General features: G+C 39.1%; 1 protein-coding gene across 1 annotated transcript; it reads right to left on the bottom strand.

Moving 5' to 3' along the window:
* Positions 1-3865: 3865 nt before the first annotated feature.
* ZNF518A (zinc finger protein 518A) lies at positions 3866-20024 on the bottom strand. Its single transcript, XM_068255076.1, has 3 exons — positions 19840-20024; positions 10083-10137; positions 3866-8906 (listed from the first exon to the last, which is right to left on the bottom strand). Exon 3 carries the CDS (start codon positions 8848-8850, stop codon positions 4681-4683), a length of 4170 nt encoding a protein of 1389 aa, XP_068111177.1. The 5' UTR covers positions 8851-8906; positions 10083-10137; positions 19840-20024; the 3' UTR covers positions 3866-4680.
* Positions 20025-20495: the final 471 nt, after the last annotated feature.

Genomic DNA, 20495 nt, shown 5'->3' with positions numbered 1-20495 from the left:
GAGCAAACTGCAAATCTGAATCGGATGTAAAAACTGATTAAAAAGCGGAATCTGAATCGGAATCGCGTGCAGTGTGCAAGAGGCCTTAGATTGTAAGCCTTTGGCAGGGTCCTCCCTTCAGTGTATTCTATATGATCATGTGCTCCTTTCCTATGACGCCCTGTACTTGTATTACTGGACCTACCTAACCAGCCCAATATCCTGTATTTTGTACCGCTTGCCTAGTATAAACTTTGTTCTATATCCTATAACCTTGTTACGTCTGTCATCCTTGTATCATTGTATATATATTTGTTCTCCAGCGCTGCATATTATGTTGGCACTTTATAAATACAATAATTATTTAGTATTTATACAGCGCCGACATCTTCCACAGCACTGTACAGAGTATATATTGGCCTCAATTCACTAAGATCATGCTGGAGATAAGGCAAGAGAGAAAAAAAAATAAAAAAGAAAAACACTTACCTCCACACAGTGAGAGAGTTATCTTATCTCTTCATTCCTTACGTTACCTCCTCTGTAGTTAATTTACCTCCGCTGTAGTTATTTTCACACGCAGTTAATTAACAAACTCTTTAACTCTGAAGTTATTTTAAGGATTGGAGAGTTAACTTAAAGACAGAAGTGTTAACTTTAGGTTTGCCTGACGTAAAATGTTTCCTGAACACTACATGCCTTATCACCATGGTGATAACTCTAGAAACGTTCTTAAAGACAGGAGATAAGCTTAGTGAATTGAGGCCAATGTCTTGCCCCTTAACTGTCCCTCAAAAGGGCTCACAATCTAATCCCTACCATAGTCATATGTCTATGTATGTAACTAGTCTAGGGCTAATTTAGGTGGAAGCAAATTAACGTATGTGTATGCTTTTGGGATGTGAAAGGAAACCAGAAGGCCTGGAGGAAACCCACGCAGACACGGATATAATATACAAACTCCATGCCATGGCTGGGCTTTGAACTGAGGACACATCACTGCAAGGCGAAAGTGCTAACCCCTATGCAGCCATGCAATAATGACATCAAGTCATGGGCCCATATGCAATTCACTTTTTCACCTGAGTTTTCTCCTAGGAGATAATTTTTCATTTTCAATTTAAAATAACTTTCCAGTACTTTTCAACTAAAAATGTACCCAAAAGAAGTTGAAAAAGTACTATCAAAATTTTGAGCATTTTCTTGCTTTATGGTGGCTTAAAAGGCATTTTATTGAAACGTTAAAAAATGCCAACTTGGAGAAAACTAAGGAGGAAAAGTGAATTGCATATGGGCCATGATGTCATAAAACTCCTCTTGGGAGATAATGCAGGAGAAACGTTTATTGAATAGGGGCCCATGTGTTTACGAGAGGAATTGGACTTTAAAAGATGCTGCCCATACATGCATCAGTCCCCCCACCCCCCATGCAACAAACTAATTGATCACTCTTTGATAAGAATCTGATAGGTTTGTGATCTATTCACGCCACACAAAGCACACCCATACTGAATAGATTTCAACAGGACACCTACAGAATACTGATTAATCCAAAACCTTGCACTGTTTAATGCAATGCAACACAATGTCCCATCTATTAACCACCGCGCCTGCCCTGCCCCCACAAGGCACGGTTTCCATCCTGCCGAATCGACTTTTGGCCAAAATCAACTGTTTGGACATGTTGGTGCAAGTTTCAATTACAACAATCAAATCTGCCAAGAATCAGATGGGAAAAAAAAAATCAAAGGGTGGGTTTCCTCCGGACACTCCAATTTCTGCCCACATCCGAAAACATAGATAAGTTAGTTGGCTTTTCACTAAATTGGTCCTAGCCTACGATGGATACAGGACTATTGTATATGATAAGGATTAGATTGTGAGCCCCTCTGAGGGACAGTTAGTGACAAGACAATATGCTCTGTACAGCGCTGCAGATGTCGGCACTATATAAAAACTAAATAATTATGTATGGTCCGCTTTGTTTCGCAGGAAGCAGGTACGGAATAACTGACCGGAAATAAACAGAAGAGAAATATCTCCCCCTTACAATGTAAGCCTTTGGCAGGATCCTCCCTTCCCTAGTGTATTCTACATGATCATTTGCTTCTTTCCTATGACAGCCTCATACTTTATTTACTGGACCTACCTAACCAGCCCAATATTGCATAATCCTGTATTTTGTTTGTTTTTGTATCTTGTTTGCCTTGTATAGCTTTGTCCTATGGTGTAAAACCTTGTTATGTCTTGTCATCCTTTGTATCATTGTATGTATTGTCCAGGGCTGACTAATAGGTTGGCGCTTTATAAATTCAATAAACAACAACAACAAATGCCTGTATGGATGAATGGATGGAAATCAATTTCCAAAGTACAATTCAAAACATAAGTTTGCCTTCTTAAAAACAAAAAACAAAAAGGTATTTGCGATTATTCAGGTTAAAGTGAGCTCTGATTTATCCCACAATGCATCACTGCTGAATATGCAAATCATCATATTCAGCAGCGAGGCACACCTCAGAGCTCACGTCATCCTGAATAATCGCAAATACCTTCTGGTTTTTTTTTTTTTTTTTTTTTTTAAGAAGGCAAACTTCTGTTTTGCATGGCATTTCAGTAAGGAGGAGTTTTGATCTCTTTCGGCCCCTTACATATTTCTAGGAGTTCTGGTTCACCATTAGCTTGCTGACTAATCTGTCGCTCAAAGTTCCATTCCAACGACAATATTTATACAGTAGAATCCCTTTATAGTTAACGCCAAAGGACCAGGAAAAGTAGTTTACTATATCATAAGTTCACTACATCAGATTTAATCATATGTTGTACATTTATCCAGATGCATTTGCTAGGAACTGAGGACTGAGTTTGCTACATCAGAGTTTACTATAACTAGATTCTACTGTAATTACACTCAGCAACATGATTGCTTTCACAATTTGCCTAGTTCAGTTTTAAAGCGGAATATAACCCTGCATTTCAACTTTGCTCTAAAACATTATTTACAGTATATTATATGCAACCAGCATTTTTTTTTACTAGACCAGCATTGGAAGGGTTACACAGTGCTTTAAAGTTCCTGGAGATTTCTGCAGACGCATCCGAAGCTGACATAGATACATTTTGTTTACATAAATGTATCTAAGTGTTGAATGTGACTCATCTCTCTGACTGAGAAGGAGCTGGAGAACAGCCAAAGAGTGTAACATTTCTCAATAGATACATATAACTAAATAGAATGTAACAATCTGAACTTCTGCATATCTCTCCACGGAACTTTAAACCTGTGTTTAACCCTTCCAATGCTGGTCTAGTAAAAAAAAAAATATGCTTTTTGCATATAATATGCTGTAAATAATGTTTTAGAGCAAAGTTGAAATGCAGGGTTAAATTCCGCTTTAAGTTCACTTGGGCTTTAGATATTTACATTTCGACCCTTGTACTAACATTCACAACCCAATAGTCTGTGGTATGGTAGGGAAGCAACAATGTTAATGCTTCAAAAATAAATAAAAACTATTATTGTGGTTACCACTCAACCTGGCGCCGATCTACTTTAGGGAACCCAAGCAAGAAACCTCAGAGAAATTCTGGGTGGACAGCACCCTCTCAAACTGGAAGGTTTCACACAGGTTGTAGTAAACTACACCCACACTATTCGGCCAATCACAACGCTTTGATCTGTAGAGGGTGCTGTGATTGGAGAACTATTCCCTGTGAGGTTTCATGCTGGGTCTCCTAAAGCAGACTAGCTCCCTTAATCCTGCTGACACCAGAATGTACATTTCAATCATGTCAATACTGCATCTATCTGGCAGAGAACTGGAGAGACATTGCAATAGGAGGTTTGAAACTAAAAACATGAAAGTCCTTTAATACAGAAATTAAAGAGAACATAAGTTTGTACACTGATTTTGCAAAAATAACAAGATGCATATATACAGCCATTCACAATTATTCACTTTTAATTTCCATCAAAATTAGCAATGTGAGGATCTCAATGTCTTGGCAATCATGCTATTTTTTTTTATTATTATTTACATTTGACAAAAAAAGTAACTTTATTTTAACAAGTTTAAACAAGTTTCTTTATAAAAAGGTTAAGCAGATGAAAAATTAGGTGTTTTCAAGGCTTTCTGACCAGGTAGCACTTGTATACATTTTCTGGCAATTGAAAATGTGACATGTACGTTAAATATGTGTCGATACTTTAAGAATGTACACAGTACACACCTGCATACAAACAATTGCGGAATTCACACATTTATACATGGCTTTGTAAACAATTCTAGCACTGCAGATCGGTAGAACCTTGCACAGATGGAGTTTTTTTTTTTTAATCACCTCAGTCACAGTCTAACTTCCAGTAAGACATGAAACATTAAAGGGTGCTAAAAATCTCAAAATCTCTTGATAATTATGAATATTATTCACAAAGCTTACTTCTCATATCCCATAACAAATAAAGGCCATTTACAAAAAGGGAAAGGCGAGAATGAAAAACAACCTGAATAGCAATACGATGAGTCTGTATGTCAGAATACTGGACCGGATTGTAGTTGAAAAAATGGTGGGGAGGGGAGAGGAACATTTGGAAATGAATGCTCGTAGAAAAAGAAAGAGGAAAAAAAAAAAAGAAAAGAAAAAAGGAAAAAACAGCAATCTTACAATAAGTAAGTAAAATTGTTCGAATTTCAACAGTTGTTAAAACAAGGTATTCCAATCTTTCGTGGCTTCCATGAGATGTCTTTGGCCATGTCCCACCCACTCATCCTGATTGTCAAAAATCCGACCACAAAACCAGCAGCTGAATTTACTCTGCAACTTGTCTGTGGGCGTGTTTTTCACAATTTTGTAATTGTTTTTGCTTGTTTTTTTTAAGGTTAATTTGAGGACAAATCGCTCTTTGACAGGGCTCACCGGCTTTGAACGTCGCCGACGCCTTCCATTTGAATTTAGCAGTCCAGACTCTAGGAGAGCGTCAAGTGTTTTTTTAGACAGTGTTACCTTTAAAATATGACCACTAAACTTTGAGATGGTTTTCATCACATTAATTATTTCAGGAACATCAACGTCTGGATGGTTCAAAACAACAACTGGTTGATCCCTTCGTGGATATTTTATAAGTTGGTCATCACTGAATGGGTACAGAGTTAGTGACCTTACTACATCACTTGAAGGTGTTGGAGGTGGTGAAGGTGATGGAGTTGGTACTGGACTTTGTGTTGGGCTCGGTGTTGGTGACCGTGATGGAATCTCTGGAAGACTTTCCACTTCACTCGAATAGGATTTTGCCTTGCACTTTCTGTGTAACATCTGCTTTCGTGGCACATCCTGCAAGAAATCACATACTCTTCTCTTTGTCTTAAATTCATAATCCGCTTCATAACTACTAGAGTCTGAAAATTTCCTTTTGCATGACTTGCTCTTGGAACTTGTACTCATGTTACTTAGTTTGCTTTTCTGTTTAGGCAGCTTTGAAGTAGACGCTGTAGCGTGTGAAACTGTTTTGTTACTGCTTTCATTAGAAAAGTATTCTTCTGAAGAAGCTCTGGAGGTGGACCTTACAGGGGTTTTTAGTTCTGCTGGATTACTTTTTAAACAAACCGCACTGGTGACAGTGCTTTTAGGCACATTTCCACCATAACCTTCGAGTGCACTCGTGTCCTCTTCTTTAACTGAAGCTGCAGGTATTGTGTTGGCCTGATTGCCACTTTTCAGCAAAGTGGCTTGCTGTACTTCATCAGGTTTCTTTGGTAGGAGTTTCCGGCTGACTTGGTTTATTGGGATGGGTTTCTGCGCAGTTAAATTTGGTACATAATTTAGTAGGACTGCTTGTTTTCCATCGGGCAAAAGGGCATACAAAGACTGCTTTTGCATGTGCTGTGGTTGTTTATTCATTTCTGTACTTCCAGTTTTTGCTCTTAAATGATCTGAGTTCATGCTACACTGGAGAACATTTAGGTTAATGGGAAGCTTGCTTCCCACAGAACCAGAAAGTATGCCAGCAGGAAAATTATTTGGAGAAGCACCAAAGTCCGTCTTTAGAATATGAGGTACAGGAGGGCGTTGCAATCTAGGGAGGGACATTTTCCCTAAAGTGCTCACTGTACTTGGGACCTGAGAGCTACCATTAGTGACATTCCTTATGGTACCAAATGGTCCATTTGAAATAGTTAAAACCATACCAGGCTTTGTATTGAGCATAACTGGTGCATTAAGTCGAGTGGAAAAGGTTGCTGTACTGTGACTGTTTGGCTGGGATGATGCCATTCTTAAACCAGGATAGCTATTAGTTACACCAGACACTGGAAATCGGTTAACTCCCGATTGATAAACAGTATGGTTTTGTGGCATAGCATTAATTTGTGGTGCTCGAAGTTGCTGAAAAGACATTAGTCCAGTGGGTTTTGCTACAGTGCCAATCCGGTCTCTTGCCAGTTGTTGACTTACTATCGAATCAGAGTGTGCTTTCAGGAGTTCATTTACTCTTGCAGGGAGAGTTTTAACACCAGATCCTACACCATCTGGGTCCTGCTTCATAAACACAGCTGAAGGAATATTGCCGTTTGGTATACGGTTTTCAAACCTTGGAACTGGACTTGACATGGATTGCTTTGCAAAAGCCAATGTACTGCTTGTTACAAGTGGGCTTGAGGTTTTAGGTATACAGACTTTATCATTTACTCTTCTGTTATCTTGCAGGATATTATGTAGATAGGTATTTTTCCCAAATGGTTTTGGATCAGGCATACGACTTTGTAAAGAAAATACTGATGTAATTCTAGGCATAAATGGTGCATTGTCATTTCTATTCAATTCCATTGGTCTTGGAAACCGGTCATTTGGTTGAATACCTCTCATTCCAAAGTCAAACTTAGGAGGAAAGCTTGAATAGGCATAATTCCCAAGACCACTTGCTGTAGATGAATGCAGTAATGAACTGTTTAGGTCCTTGTTATACATATTTCCAGTAGAGGGTAGTCCACTACTTTCACTGTTATGTCGAGGTCTATACAAGAAACCAGTCGTTGGATCAACAGTTAATCGGCTTGATGCTGTAGAAGTATGGGTCCTATCTTTACCAGATTCAGATTTGTGGTCAGTATCGAAAAACTGATGTTCATTAATGTTGTAGTCTTGGGGCTCTTCTTTGATTTTTCTGCCTGTATCAGAAACCGAAGAAGAAGGTGCATTAAAATTATGCATAGTTTTTGGTGGAGCTTCGAAAGAGGGTGATCTGTTAATGGTACCCAGCCTGGAGACAGATTCATTTTTTCTTGTAATAAGGGAGCCAAGTGACGTGGTCATGCCCTGCAAAGGTGTAGATTGTTTTTCCACTGGAGTCCCAGTTGTGGCACTCTGTACAAAGGGAGGCTTAAAGGAGGGAGTCAATCGATTATCAATTAAATTGTTGGTTGGTCCATAGGATCCATGGTTAGTGTTCTGAGAAAAGCGAGGCAAGCTATTTGATGACTGAGGTGATGGTTGTGAAGTACTCGTAGACTGCTTATTCGATGGCAATAACTTAATTACCAAGTTTTGTTTCCCATTAACCATTTTATATCCCACAAAAGTTGCAGTGTAATTTGCTGGAACTGTAATTTTGTTGTTTTTCACCATAAGTACAGTAGGACCATGAACTGCGTTCTGCAAAAGTCCAAGGCCACCTTGTGTGTTTAAGTCCTCTTTGTTGCAGTTTATTGTGGTTACAGAAGAAAGTCCACCATTTGAAGGCTGCTCTGAGTTAACGGTAAGCAAATAGTCTTTCAAAGCCTGCTCTTTTTCTGGAGTTCTAAACGGAAGCCCACTAGACCTTTCAAAGCCCTCGCCCACTTTTTCTTTGCCTAAAGGGTTGCCATCTTGCTTCCACCATGTCTTCTCTTGAACCTCTGTTTGGTGCTTTTTTAAGACAGGCTTCTGTCCAGCATTCGCTTGAGCCATTTGTGGATTAGAGTTATCTAGAATATGTTCATCTCTATGAACGTGCTCTCTATGCTTGGCTAAAATGTGTTTCACAATAAAATCCTTACGCATTGCACTGTAGTTACAGTACTGGCAACTAAATGGAAACATGGTGGTATGTCCCTGAAGATGTCTCTGAAATTCAGGTTTGGAGTAGCTAATATGGTTGCATTTTTGACACGCATACTCTATTCCATTGTGCCTGTGTATGTGCTGAACGAAAGTCCCGACATCTCTGGTGGAAAACCTGCACTTCGAACAGCTGAAGTGGCCATTGACACAGTGCATAACTGTGAAATGCTTTGTTAAGCCCAAGAGGGTATATAAATAGTCATTGTTGCAGATCTCACATTTAACCAGTGCGCTCCTATGAGTTTTCCGATGTTGCTTAAATTCCTGAAAGTCGTTTGCAGAGAAGTTGCACATTTCACAGGGATAAAGGGGCAGTTCTCCATTGTGACATATTAGAAAGTGTTTTTGGAGGTCGTTTGGGCTGTATCGTATGCCGTTTTTGCATTTCTGACAGAAAAAATGAAGTACCTTTGCAGCTATATTGGCAGCATCGTCATCCAAGTTTGGTTCAAGTTTTATCTCTGCATTCTGCTCCTCTATGTTCGGAGTACTTGAGCTTCCTCTGCCCACCGATTTCCTTGCCGTTTGTTTCTTGCATGGAGACTTGGAAAGTGTTTCAGCTGCATCATTTAAAGTAACACTTTCCTCTTCAGGGTTTGAAGCTAGATCTTGGTCCATCTCCATTCCATGCAAACTCATTTCATTCATAGGAAATGCTGAGTCGGTGTTTGATTCATTGGTGACAAACGCATTTCCACTATAATCCCATAAACCATCTTTTGAAGATGTAGATTCTTCGATGTCCATAAAATAGTCTTTGTTTGGTGATCTCATCATAAAATCCTGTGGGAATTTATGAATCAAGATGAATCAAATCCGTGATTGGAATTTACCTACAAAAAAAAAAAAAAATTGTATAAGTTAAAAAAATAAAAATAAATGTTTACTTGAAACAAAGTATAGTTATCTAATTCAGGGAAAAAAAAAAAAAACACCACACAAACACACACACACACACACACACACACACACACACACACACAATGGTGCAGTAGCAACCAGACATCAAGTTTTTGAGTGCTAAGCAATTTCACTATGTTCATAGCAGCTCACATTTTACTCTTACCAATATTTATAAAAACTGAAGATAAAAAAAATAAATAAAAAAAAAAAAAACACAAGTTGCTATAGCGATCAACATGTGCCCCTGGCCAAGTTCTCAGTTTTTATACCATATAATTTCCAGGAAACCAACCAAGTTGACATGGGTACATTTTTTTTTCTTTTTGAAAGGGGGTGGGGTCAATACTTAAAATTAAAAAGTGGTACAGTGTTTTCTTTAGCAAGGACCCATATTTTAATTTTCTGTACAATTAAACAAGTATTCTGATAATCATCCACAAGTAATATGACCAAAACCTTTACATGAATTATTTTTTGTGTGTGTGTGTGTGTGTGTGTGTGTGTGTGTATACACACACACACACATATACACACACACACACACATATACATATATACAATATAAAATAATACCAGTTGCCTGGCAGTTCTGCTGATCCATTTGGCTGCTGTAGTGTCTGAATAACGCCAGAAACGAGCATGAAGCTAATCTTGTCAGATCTGACAGTGTCAGAAACACCTGATCTGCTGCAGTGTTCTCCCCAGAAATTTTTTCCAGCCGGGTGGCATGAAAAAGTAGCCAGGTGGGGCGAGATGATAGAATGCAGGGCTGGCCCTTCTCTGCACAACTCTGCTTACAGCAGAGAAGGAGGTGAGCCGATGAGAGCCGGGTGCTCCCCAAAACTAGCCGGGTGGAGCACCCGGCAAAAAGAGCCTGGGGAGAACACTGTGCTGCATGCTTGTTCAGGGTCTATGGCTAAAAGTATTACAGGCACAGGATCAGCAGGACAGCCAGGCAACTGGTATTGCTTAAAAGGAAATATGGCAGCCTCCATATTCCTCTCGCCTCAGTTGTCCTTTAAGTCTAAGGTTATTTTATATGGACTTTAAAACTACATGGACTTAAAAAATAAAGGTTTAATAAATAACTTAAAGGTTTTACTTACCTTGCACATTTTTTTGTCTCATAAATCAGTTATTCCTTCAATGTGTTATGAGAATCTAAACAGAAAAAGAAAAAAATTTTTTTACAAACATGCAGTAAATGTAAAATTAAACGTTAATCTTACAAATCCCCCCCCCCCCCCAAAAAAAAAAACAACAACAACCTGTCAATCGTGACATTTTGATAAGCTCTTTGAATAGGAAAAAATCTTAAATTTAAAAAAAGCGGCTTTTATTAGATATGTATGGTCATTCATGTTTACTCCTGAACATGTAAGTTCACATAAGCTGTACTAAAAACTTCGCTGTTCCTGTAAGAAGGCATTTCGATATATTCTTAAAGAGACACTGAAGCGTAAAAAAAATTATGATTTGTATGTGTAGTACAGCTAAGAAATAAAACATTAAGGTCAGATACATCAGTCTAATTGTTTCCAGTACAGGAAGAGTTAAGAAACTCCAGTTATCACTATGCAAAAAAGCCATTAAGCTCTACGTGGAGAGGGCTGTTTTCTGACTTTTATTATCTCAACTCTTAGTAGACAATTTTCTTTTTATCTGCCAGAGGAGAGGTCATAAGTTCGCAGACTGCTCTGAAAGAATCATTTTGAATGCTGAGTGTTGTGTAATCTGCACATATTAGAGAATGATGCAATGTTAGAAAAAACACTATATACCTGAAAATAAAAATGAGAATATTTTCTTTGCTGCTAATCTTCTAGTAATTATTCATAGTACACAACCAATTCATTATATCATATTTTCGCTTCAGTGTCTCTTTAAATCATGCAACAGGAGATCTACTGACACTTTCTGATGCAATCTTATTTTAGTTGAGAATGCATTAATGCTGGCCTAAGCACAACCCACACATACACTGTTCAACCCCCTATGTTAAATGAGGCGTGTCACTGTTAAGCATTTGAAATGAAAATTACACAGGGCCAACAAAGCACTATAACCAAATGAAACAATTGCAGAGAAACATATTACATAAATTAAAAAGAAAAAAAAAAGCCTTTTTTTCATTTAAAATAAAAAAGGCAAAATAAAAATGATTACATCTAGTGAATTATTTTTGCTTCTAATTTTGCTTTGAAAATTTAGTTCTCTTAACTAAAGCACAGATCAGGTTTGGGACAAGTCCTATACAACTAGTTTAATGCAAATTTAGGATCTGACAATGTCCAGCGAATATGAATGAATCACTAGGGTGCTTTATATAAACAGTACAAAAAAAACACCTCATTGATGATAAATAGGTTAGCACTTCAAAAGCAAACATTAAAAACAATACCCCCTCCCTCCTGTTTATTGCTTAGCATCAGTGACAAGACTTTGCAGGCAAGTGCAAAATCTCACTCTCAGCCTTATGTCATTTTAAAATTTCAATAAAGTCACACCTAAGTAAAAAAATGAAAGCCGCAGCAGGTTAATGCATTCTGAGATAATACATTTTTATTATTTAACATAAATATTTAATTTACTGGAAGGAAAAAAAAGGAAAAATTGTAAACCAATGAGCTGGTTTTCTGTAAAGAGACTGGCCCATTTGCAATTAGCTATTTTCCCCCTGGGAGATAATTTTTCATCTTCTATTTAAAATAATTGTCCAGCACTTTACAACTTAAAAATACTGAAAAGTGAAAAAAGTACTGTCAACATTAGAGTATTTGCTTTCTTTCTGGTGGCATAAAAGGCATTCTAGTGACAAGTTGAAAATGATCATCTAGGAGAAATCTCAGGAGAAAAAGTTAACTGCATACGAGCTACCAACTGTAAGGTGGGCTGGATAAAATAGATTCTTACTTGCAAACTCAAGTAAGCAAGTTTAATGACATTTTAACTAAGCAATAGTTGTGTAACTTGGTTTTTAACCAAACGCTGCAGTTCCTAACAGATGGAGAAATCCTAAGGCTTAAGATGCGATATTTGTAGTAAATTCTTATTACTGACAGTTTGATGATACAACCAAAAATAAATCTGAAAAAGGGAGTAGGTTACTTGTGTAAAAACAGCAATCACTCATGAAGCCTTGTCTGAATATAGATGCACTGCATGAAAGCTAATGATAAATAAGAAAAAGTTGGAGTTTTGGAACATAAAAATAAAAAAATCTCAGTAAACACTGACAAGGGAATAGAAAAGTAGGTATTAATTTTGATGTCACTTTAAAGCAGAACTATCAAGTACGGTGCAAGATTAAAACAGGATGTGCTTTAAAGAAAAATTATAACACTCCCACCTTCCTTCCCAATAAAGCCAAAGCTTGATCTAATAATTGATGTTTATAGCCTAGGCATGATCTATAATCCAGTAGGTACTTAACGTCTAAGCATGATCTAGGAGGCAGACAACTATTTACAATTCACTGAATATGAAGTGAAATGCATGCTGGGAAATTTTTCAAATCCTTGTGCTATTTCTCACAAGCAGGCAGAGGGTGCCCTATACTGGTAAATGTGCTGTTCTCATGTATGTAACTGCTTTGATCATGTCAGCTTCAAGCAGCCATGTGAAACAATGCCTACAAAGCAAACTACATTCATAAGAAAAAGGTTTCAATATGTTTTGTGCCTGTTCAAAAGCAAGTTTGCCATGTTGTTGTGTAGGCAGGGAATACACTTTAGTTACTAGACGGCAAACTATGTGATTTTACTGAACACTAACAAATGGTGCATTCTAACTTGCTTTCCCAACAATACATTTACATTTACATTAAAAAAAAAGTTGTTAGAGAAGAAAGAATTACATTTCATTTGTCAGCTTTATATACAAATACATTGCTACAGATTGTGGCAAGTTGTTTGATAATGATAACGGTTCATCTATGCAACTGGATTAATACAAATCTAGTATTTGCAAACGTTTTTTTATGTCTGACGAGAAAAAAACAGTTAAAAGTTAAGCTAGTAATTGTATCATTATTATTATTATTAGAAGTATGTTCTATGGTACTTAATGCTGCCTTTTTGTTTGATGTTATTTAGCTCTACTTTCAATCAAGGAAACCATTGCCACAACTAAATGCATGCAATAAAATCATTGCTCATAGTGATACCTATTTGCAATTCTTAAAATCTATAGTCAAAATAAGATTTTTTTTCCAGATGTTATACAAAACACAAGGTAAAGCAATGATCATTTTAAAAAGGTAACTTTTTGTTGCAATTGTTTAGCACAGTGGCTGCAATTAAACAGATTAACTATACAGTAGAACAAAGCAAGGTAAAGTTTAAATCCTGTGATAACTATGCATTTGCATTCTACTGAATGGTGATTAATAAGGAGAACTAAAAACTTTCCACTGACACTCAAGCCTATTCTCACCAGCAACACCTACAGGGCAAGGGAAGAACTGCAATTTAGACAAAACATTTTTTTCAATACCAAAAATCATAAGCAAAAGATTGTGCAGTCAAGATTGTAGACTTGATGGCAAAATTAAAACAAATGGTATGCAATGCAACGTGTATCTCCTAATACAATAACAGTTGCAAAATACAATTACAACTATGCTGTTTTAGTATGGCAAACACAACTATAGAAAAAGTCACATGTTTTTTTGTAAGCAAGACTTGGCCTGCTAAAAGTTCAGCGTGTCAAACAAATCAAAATTTCATATTACAACATGGAAGTGAAAAGCAGAGTTAAACGTCTCTTGCTTATAATATACAATTAACATATGTGCCTCTGAGAGAAAATTAAAGCGGAACTCTCTATTAGGGCTCAAACTCACTAGCAGCCTTTTAAGTGCTAGCGATTGCAAAGGCTCTTGCTACCCTATGGGGGATTTTTTTTAAAATCGCATTGCTCAAGTGGGATCACACCCATAGCATTACATTTACAAGAGCTTTTCAAATCACAACTGCTTAGTAACAGTTTAGTAACGCACTGCTAGTGGTTACTAGAAGTTAGAAAGTGGAACCCCAGTGAAAATAATGTAATAAAAAAAGTGCTTAATTTTTACAATAATTATGTATAAATGATTTAGTCAGAGTTTGCCCATTGTAAAATCTTTCCTCTCCCCAGAGGCGGGACAAGGTCCTCCAGCACCCAAGGCTGAGACACCAAAGTGCGCCCCTCCATCTCTGCCACCCCAGCCGTCACACACTGATTGCTATTAGACTAAGAGGCGCCACAGGGCCCACAACCTCCCCAACACCTTAATATCTAGTTATATGGCTTTCAGTCACTGCTATGTATCCCCTTTTCTAATTTCTGTTTCAAACACAATTAGGAATAACAGCAGAATGAATTGTGCGCCCCCTCCTACACTGCGCCCTGAGGCTGGAGCCTCTCCAGCCTATGCCTCGGCCCGGCCTCTCCCTGATTTACATTCTGACATCACATGGTGACATTTTTTTTTTACTGCTGGTAGGTGATGTCACTGGAAGTAGCGGCTGCTTCCTTTTTTGGCAGTTGGAAATAGCTGTAAACAGCTATTTCTCACAATGCAACGAGGTTCACAGACAGGAAACTGCCAGTTTCCTGTGGGAGGGGTTTCACCACAATATCAGCCATACAGCGCCCCCTGATCAGTTTGCGAAAAGGAATAGATTTCTCATATAAAAAGGGGGTATCAGCTACTGAATGGGATGAAGTTCAATTCTTGGTTACGGTTTCTCTTTAAAATTACCTACTGCAACTCATTTTTCTATACTTTTTTTTTTTTGTAAGAGATCTAAAAGAAACCATCCAGCTAATAGCTGTGTATTGCTTCTATGCTCTGAAACAGCACTGGAAAAGGCGGATTTTGCTCCCTATGCCTACGTCAGCTGGCCAAACTTGCATCAACGCAGAAAATTAGGCTCTTACCGATTATCTCTACTGGTTACCTGGCTCTTTAGAGATGAGCCCAGCTTTGACTTGGCAAAACATATTTTTTATATTTGATAGAAATCTATTTTAACTGTTAGATACAAATGCTAGGTTCACAGTCGTCAGTTGCATTACACACGTGTTATAATAAGGACTGTGAACTGCAATAGAGACTGGACATAGACTTTAATACAAGAGTTAGAATTATGCGATCAGTTACAATGCAGTACTGTGAACAGGCCCATTGACTTGTGTGGGCTGCGAGGTTACAATGCAGAATTATGCTGCAACACCAACTGAGCACTGTGAACAGAGCCTTAAAGAAAAACTGGTACTACGGAAACGGTGTTTTCACAAGGGAGGTTGCCTCATGGTACATACAAAAAAGTGCATTTTCCTTGAATAGAGATAAGCGCCTAAATGGGAAAGCACTCACTCTGGTAAGGAGAACCTGTTACTAAAGTGACCAAAAAGCAAGTTGGTGAAGAAGAAACCATTGAGGGGAGGAGGGGTGTCACACTTCTAAATATAAAATTCAAACATCAAGATGAACTTCCCAAAGTTAGAAGGAAGGATCAAACTAAAATAAATCAACTCTGTGGTTTGGCATGTCTGATCACTCAGAAGTTATCCTTGAGCTTACAAACAAGTTACGATTTTGGTCCCATTCAAAATGCCACAGCAGAGCACCCCTTTTCTACTACCCCCTGAGTTCTTAAAGGATATCTGTAGCAAGAGGTATGTGGAGTCTACCATATTCATTTCCTTTCAAACAAGTTGCCAGACAGCCCTGCTGATCTATTTGGCTCCAATATGGTCTGAATAACATACCAAAAACAATTGTTAGATCTGACAATAATGTCAGAAACACCTGATCTGCTGCATGCTTGTTCCAGGTCTATGGCTAAATGTATTAGAGACATAGGATCACGATAGCTAGGCAACTGGTATTACTTAAAAATAAATAAATATGGCAGCCTCCACATACCTCTTGCTACAGTTGTCCTTTAAGTACTCATTAAGGCCATGTTTTCATTACATGCAATTTCAGGCCTACTATGGACAAGTAATATATTTTTCAGTCTAACACACACCACAATCATTTTCTTTTTATCCTTCAACGAAACTAACTTGATTATATAAACACTGGTCAATGCACCAAAATGCCACATGGAATGCATCTTCAAAACTCTGCATTGGCATGAAGGAATACCCTAACTATATGATTTCTCACTGCTGATGTTGCACACTGGGTATGTCAATTTAAAATGTATGCTGACAAGTTAAGAAAATCTTTATACAGTAGTACATTTGTGTTCCACACAAGTGCATTGTTCTGTTGGGGGTCAGTGAAGAGAAAAGTTTCACTTGGCCTGTTTTCACTACACATGACCAATTTCTAGAGAATTTAAAATATAAACCTTTATGAAAATGAGAGGAACATGGAAGTGAAACAGAAAAGTATAAAAAACAGAGCATCATACCCCGCACATCCTAAACATGAGGTTTAGGCCAGGGCTGCATAAATCCCCAACACTAAACAGTCAAGGCTCTTTAAACATTACAGCTGCCATGACCTAACTTGAGTTTTTCCCCAATTGTAGTTAATGGAGCCAACTTGTCAAAACTCCCAATCACTCCTGAATTCCATATTTATCTGTCCACTCTCAGAACAGGGGCACACATTTCTTCAACCTAGAGGGCATCCCAAACCGCTTCCACTGATAAGCACAGTGGGGGCATCAGTTCAAGATTAGTATTACTTCTAACAGGGGCAAAGAGTTATGGTGGGTGTATTGTTGATTTTGCAATTCCCAGTGCGAATGGGCCTTATAGACATAGAGGGCTCTATGTACCAGTCTCCTCCGTACAATCAGTTGTGTAACTGAAAATTAGTTACTGGCTTTAACCAACTACCTAATGCCAGCTACTAACAAACCAATTTTAAGCGCACAAAAAGGTGGGTGCTGAAAAATAAAATGCTGAGCCCACCTACATAAAACTCAACACTAAGGGTCATTTTACACGGTGTCAGTTTCTGCCAGTTCTAACTGAAAGGACAACTGATGTCCAGTCCAGTGTCCATGTTTTCCTATGGTCTCTTTCACGCTGTATGCTGAAAAACTGCAGTTTTTTTGCAATGCACTCCTATGGAGAACAAAACAAAGCATTAAGTGTAAAAGGGCCCTAACACTCAAATACATAATAGGCACTGGTGGCCTCCGCACAATCAGTTGGGCACTGAAACACTACAATCGCCAAAACCACTCACGTAAAGCCAGCACAAACAATCTACAGTATCACAGAATACTACTGAACAGAAATCTAACCCAATGTATGCTCGGTAACCCAAGAAGGAAAAGAAATTAAACCTAGCAAAGACAATGGTGGACAATCAAGTTGATACCAAGTTAACCAGCAGTTAGGGGATTTCATTAGCTATATTTCTCTTTCAGTCAATGTAAATCTCGTTGGAAGAACTTTCTGTTCAGCACTAGCATACAATGTAGTTGAGAGCTAGGGTTAGGTTTATGAAGTTGGTTCCAAATGTATTTTTTTTTAGAGAGAGTCCAAATTATTGTGCTGATGTAACCACCACTAGTCGTAGGTTTGAGGGTTTTATAGAGGTGTTTTCAGCAATTAGCTATGGTAATTTCATCAGTGTCCACCTGATTATGCCAAGGTGACCAATGCCTATAATGGGACAGTGTGTCCAAGTGATTGTGCCAATTTAACCAGCGCTGGTCTGATCTCAGGCTTCACATAGGGAGTTAGCTCTTAGTGTAAGCTTTATGTAAGGAGGGGTTAGGCAATTAAAATATTTTGTAGAGCCCAACTGGTAATGCAAGGTTACTGATGGCCTATGGTAGAGTCAATGTTAGACTTTATGTTGGTGGTGGAGGTGAGCTCTTAGTTTAAGGCTAATACACCGGTCCAACACAATGCACAACCAACAGCACAACCGCACAACATGTTTACACTACAAGTACGTACACACGCCAACCAACTCACTTAAAAACAATGCGTGCAAGCTAAACAAACTGCACAACATGTCGGCATTAAAAAACAACAAAGTTGTTCAAAAGACTTGTACACACGTTCCAACCTGCATGATAGTTGGGCAGGTTGATGATACACAGGTTGGATCTGGCAAGCAACCTGTCATCAGTTGGCCGTCTGGTTGTTTGCCAGTCATACACACGCCCAACTATCTTCCAACGGACCAAGTTTAGAAGATAGTTGGGCAGATTGTTGGGATGTGTGTATGAGCCTTAAGTCAAGCCGTCAGTTAATCCATTAGCTACCAAATCCAATTAGCTCAGTGTAAAGTTCTGTTGCAGCCCTGCTAAGGTCCCCATGGGGGGGGGGGGGGGGGAGTTGAACTAAAGTGGGTGGTACCCATAACTGGATATTTATGAACCCAACTGACAATGGGTCACCATGAGCTCTCTGGGTACTCTGTAGTGCCTATTGATGTGATCTAAAATCCAACATGACAGATGTTTTGCTCACCAGAATTGGATGCCGAACTGTAATTTTGCACAGGAAAAATAAACGCAATTAATAATTTCCTGGCAGCTTGGTCAATCTAGCTAACAGTTATCATTACCCTTCTGAATCCAATCAACCTCTGTGCAAAGTTCTGGTTCAACCCCCTGCCAATTCCAGTTCACAAAATCAAAAATATTGACAACTGGAATTCATCATTTTTGGTAAGTGGAATGAGCAGTTAGATACTTCTGCACCTAACTGACTGTACCATGGTGATCGTTGACTAAACGGAGGGATACCCTTAAATGCAAGTCAACACAATGTACGCATTTATAAGCTAGAAGTCTAATATGGAACCCTGTGTTTCTAACTTAGGCTATTCCCCTTTTGACCTCTGGTCAAGTTGTACTCCTTACTAGCGTACCTAGACGCACTGCCTCTAGGTATTAATATTGTATACTACCCCCATCCCCATCTCCTGCCCCCCCCCCCCCCACTTTAGATTGTAAGCTCAAAGGCAAGGCTTTTTCACCCTTTTGTCCTGGAATGGATTAATTTTGTTACTTTTGGCACCGTAATGACCAACTCTGCATTTTGTCTATTTGTGCACACCACTGTTTGTATCATTTTGTACCGCATGTTTTTGTCTTACTTTGTACAGCGCCACGGAATAGGCTGGCGCTTTATAAAAATCAATAATAAATGAAACTGAATATAGTTAATACTTGCCAAAATAGTGAAGCTTGCTATTAAATCATGTGTGGGAGAAAAAAAAATTGCCAAAATAAAAGTGATAGAAGAAAAAGAAAAATATACATAGCAGATATATCCTATTGAGAAATAAAAAAAATAGTGGGCAAAATCCTTAAACTATCATGCAAGTAAAAAGCATAGTAGATGCAATCCTGTAGGAAACAGCCACACTGTAGATAAAATCATGTACAAAAAAATACTAGGTGCAATGTAGCCATGAGCAGAGAAGCAATGGCTGTAGGTGGGTGGAAGGCACTGTGTGCAATGCATGGGGTTGATTGCAACACACACACACACAGGGAAGCCATGCACAGAAAATGGGGCGCTGCTAGAGGATGAATGAGAGGCAGGTAAGTGGTGCAGCTGCAGCAGCAGCGTGTCACCCCCGGGTCCCTGCTGGTCACACAGGCACAGCACGGCGGATGGACACTGGACACCCCCTCATGTGACCAGCAGCTCCCCACACAGCGGCCATTAGAGGGGGGGCTCCCCCCACGCACGGACTCCCCACAACCCCCCCAACTTTCCTAACTTTCATTAACTTTGCCGGGCACTATTTGCCCGCGCGCCCGCCCGCTTCTCCCCCTCCAGCGCGCAAAGTCAACCGAACTTTCAACCCGCAGCCACTGTGTGAGGAAGGAAGAAAAAAAAAACCCACACAACCAACACCAGATCCCGCCGCGGCAGACTCACCGTGTCCTTCCGCCGCCCGCTCCGTGCAGCTACCTCGGCGCCGTGCCGAATCCTCCCTCCCTCAAAGGCTGCCCGAGTCACCGTTGGCGGCCATGATAGCGACATCCGGGGATTGTCCTGGTTTCGGTAGACCTAAAATGGACTCCAAGCTAGAGGCGGCGGAGTGATCTGCGCTCCACCTTGTCTCTGTGGTGAGGCAGCCAACTCTTCCCCACAATCATTGTTGCACATAGGGAGGATCAGAAGACCAAAGTCTTACGCTTACATGCACAGCCTGCTCTTTTTCTCTATACGCTTTTTTTTCTACTTTTTTGCCTTTCTGTGTGAGCTTCATGCCTCTGCATTGCCTTGCTTGACACACTCACCTCATTCAGGGCAAATAACTGCTCATGGCAGAGACTGCCTTGTTGGCACTATTTGTCATCAGGTACTACATCTTGTGGATGCAAAGAGCATTGGGAAAAAAATTGTGGCTGTCATCCTTGTGTGAAGCCCTTTCCTTCCTGAAACAATGGATTTTTCTGCCACACTGGAAGGGAAAGGAAAAACATTATGCAACTAATGAATGATTTTCTTTTGTTTTTGTGTGTTTTTGTCCCCCTCACATTGACTTAATCACAACATATAAGGGTTGCATTGTGTCTTATGATTCAGTT

The sequence above is a fragment of the Hyperolius riggenbachi genome, chromosome 10 (assembly GCF_040937935.1).
Source record: "Hyperolius riggenbachi isolate aHypRig1 chromosome 10, aHypRig1.pri, whole genome shotgun sequence".
Lineage (NCBI taxonomy): Eukaryota > Metazoa > Chordata > Amphibia > Anura > Hyperoliidae > Hyperolius > Hyperolius riggenbachi.
The sequence above is the reverse complement of the archived record's forward strand: the minus strand, read 5'-3'. Positions and strand labels throughout refer to the sequence as shown.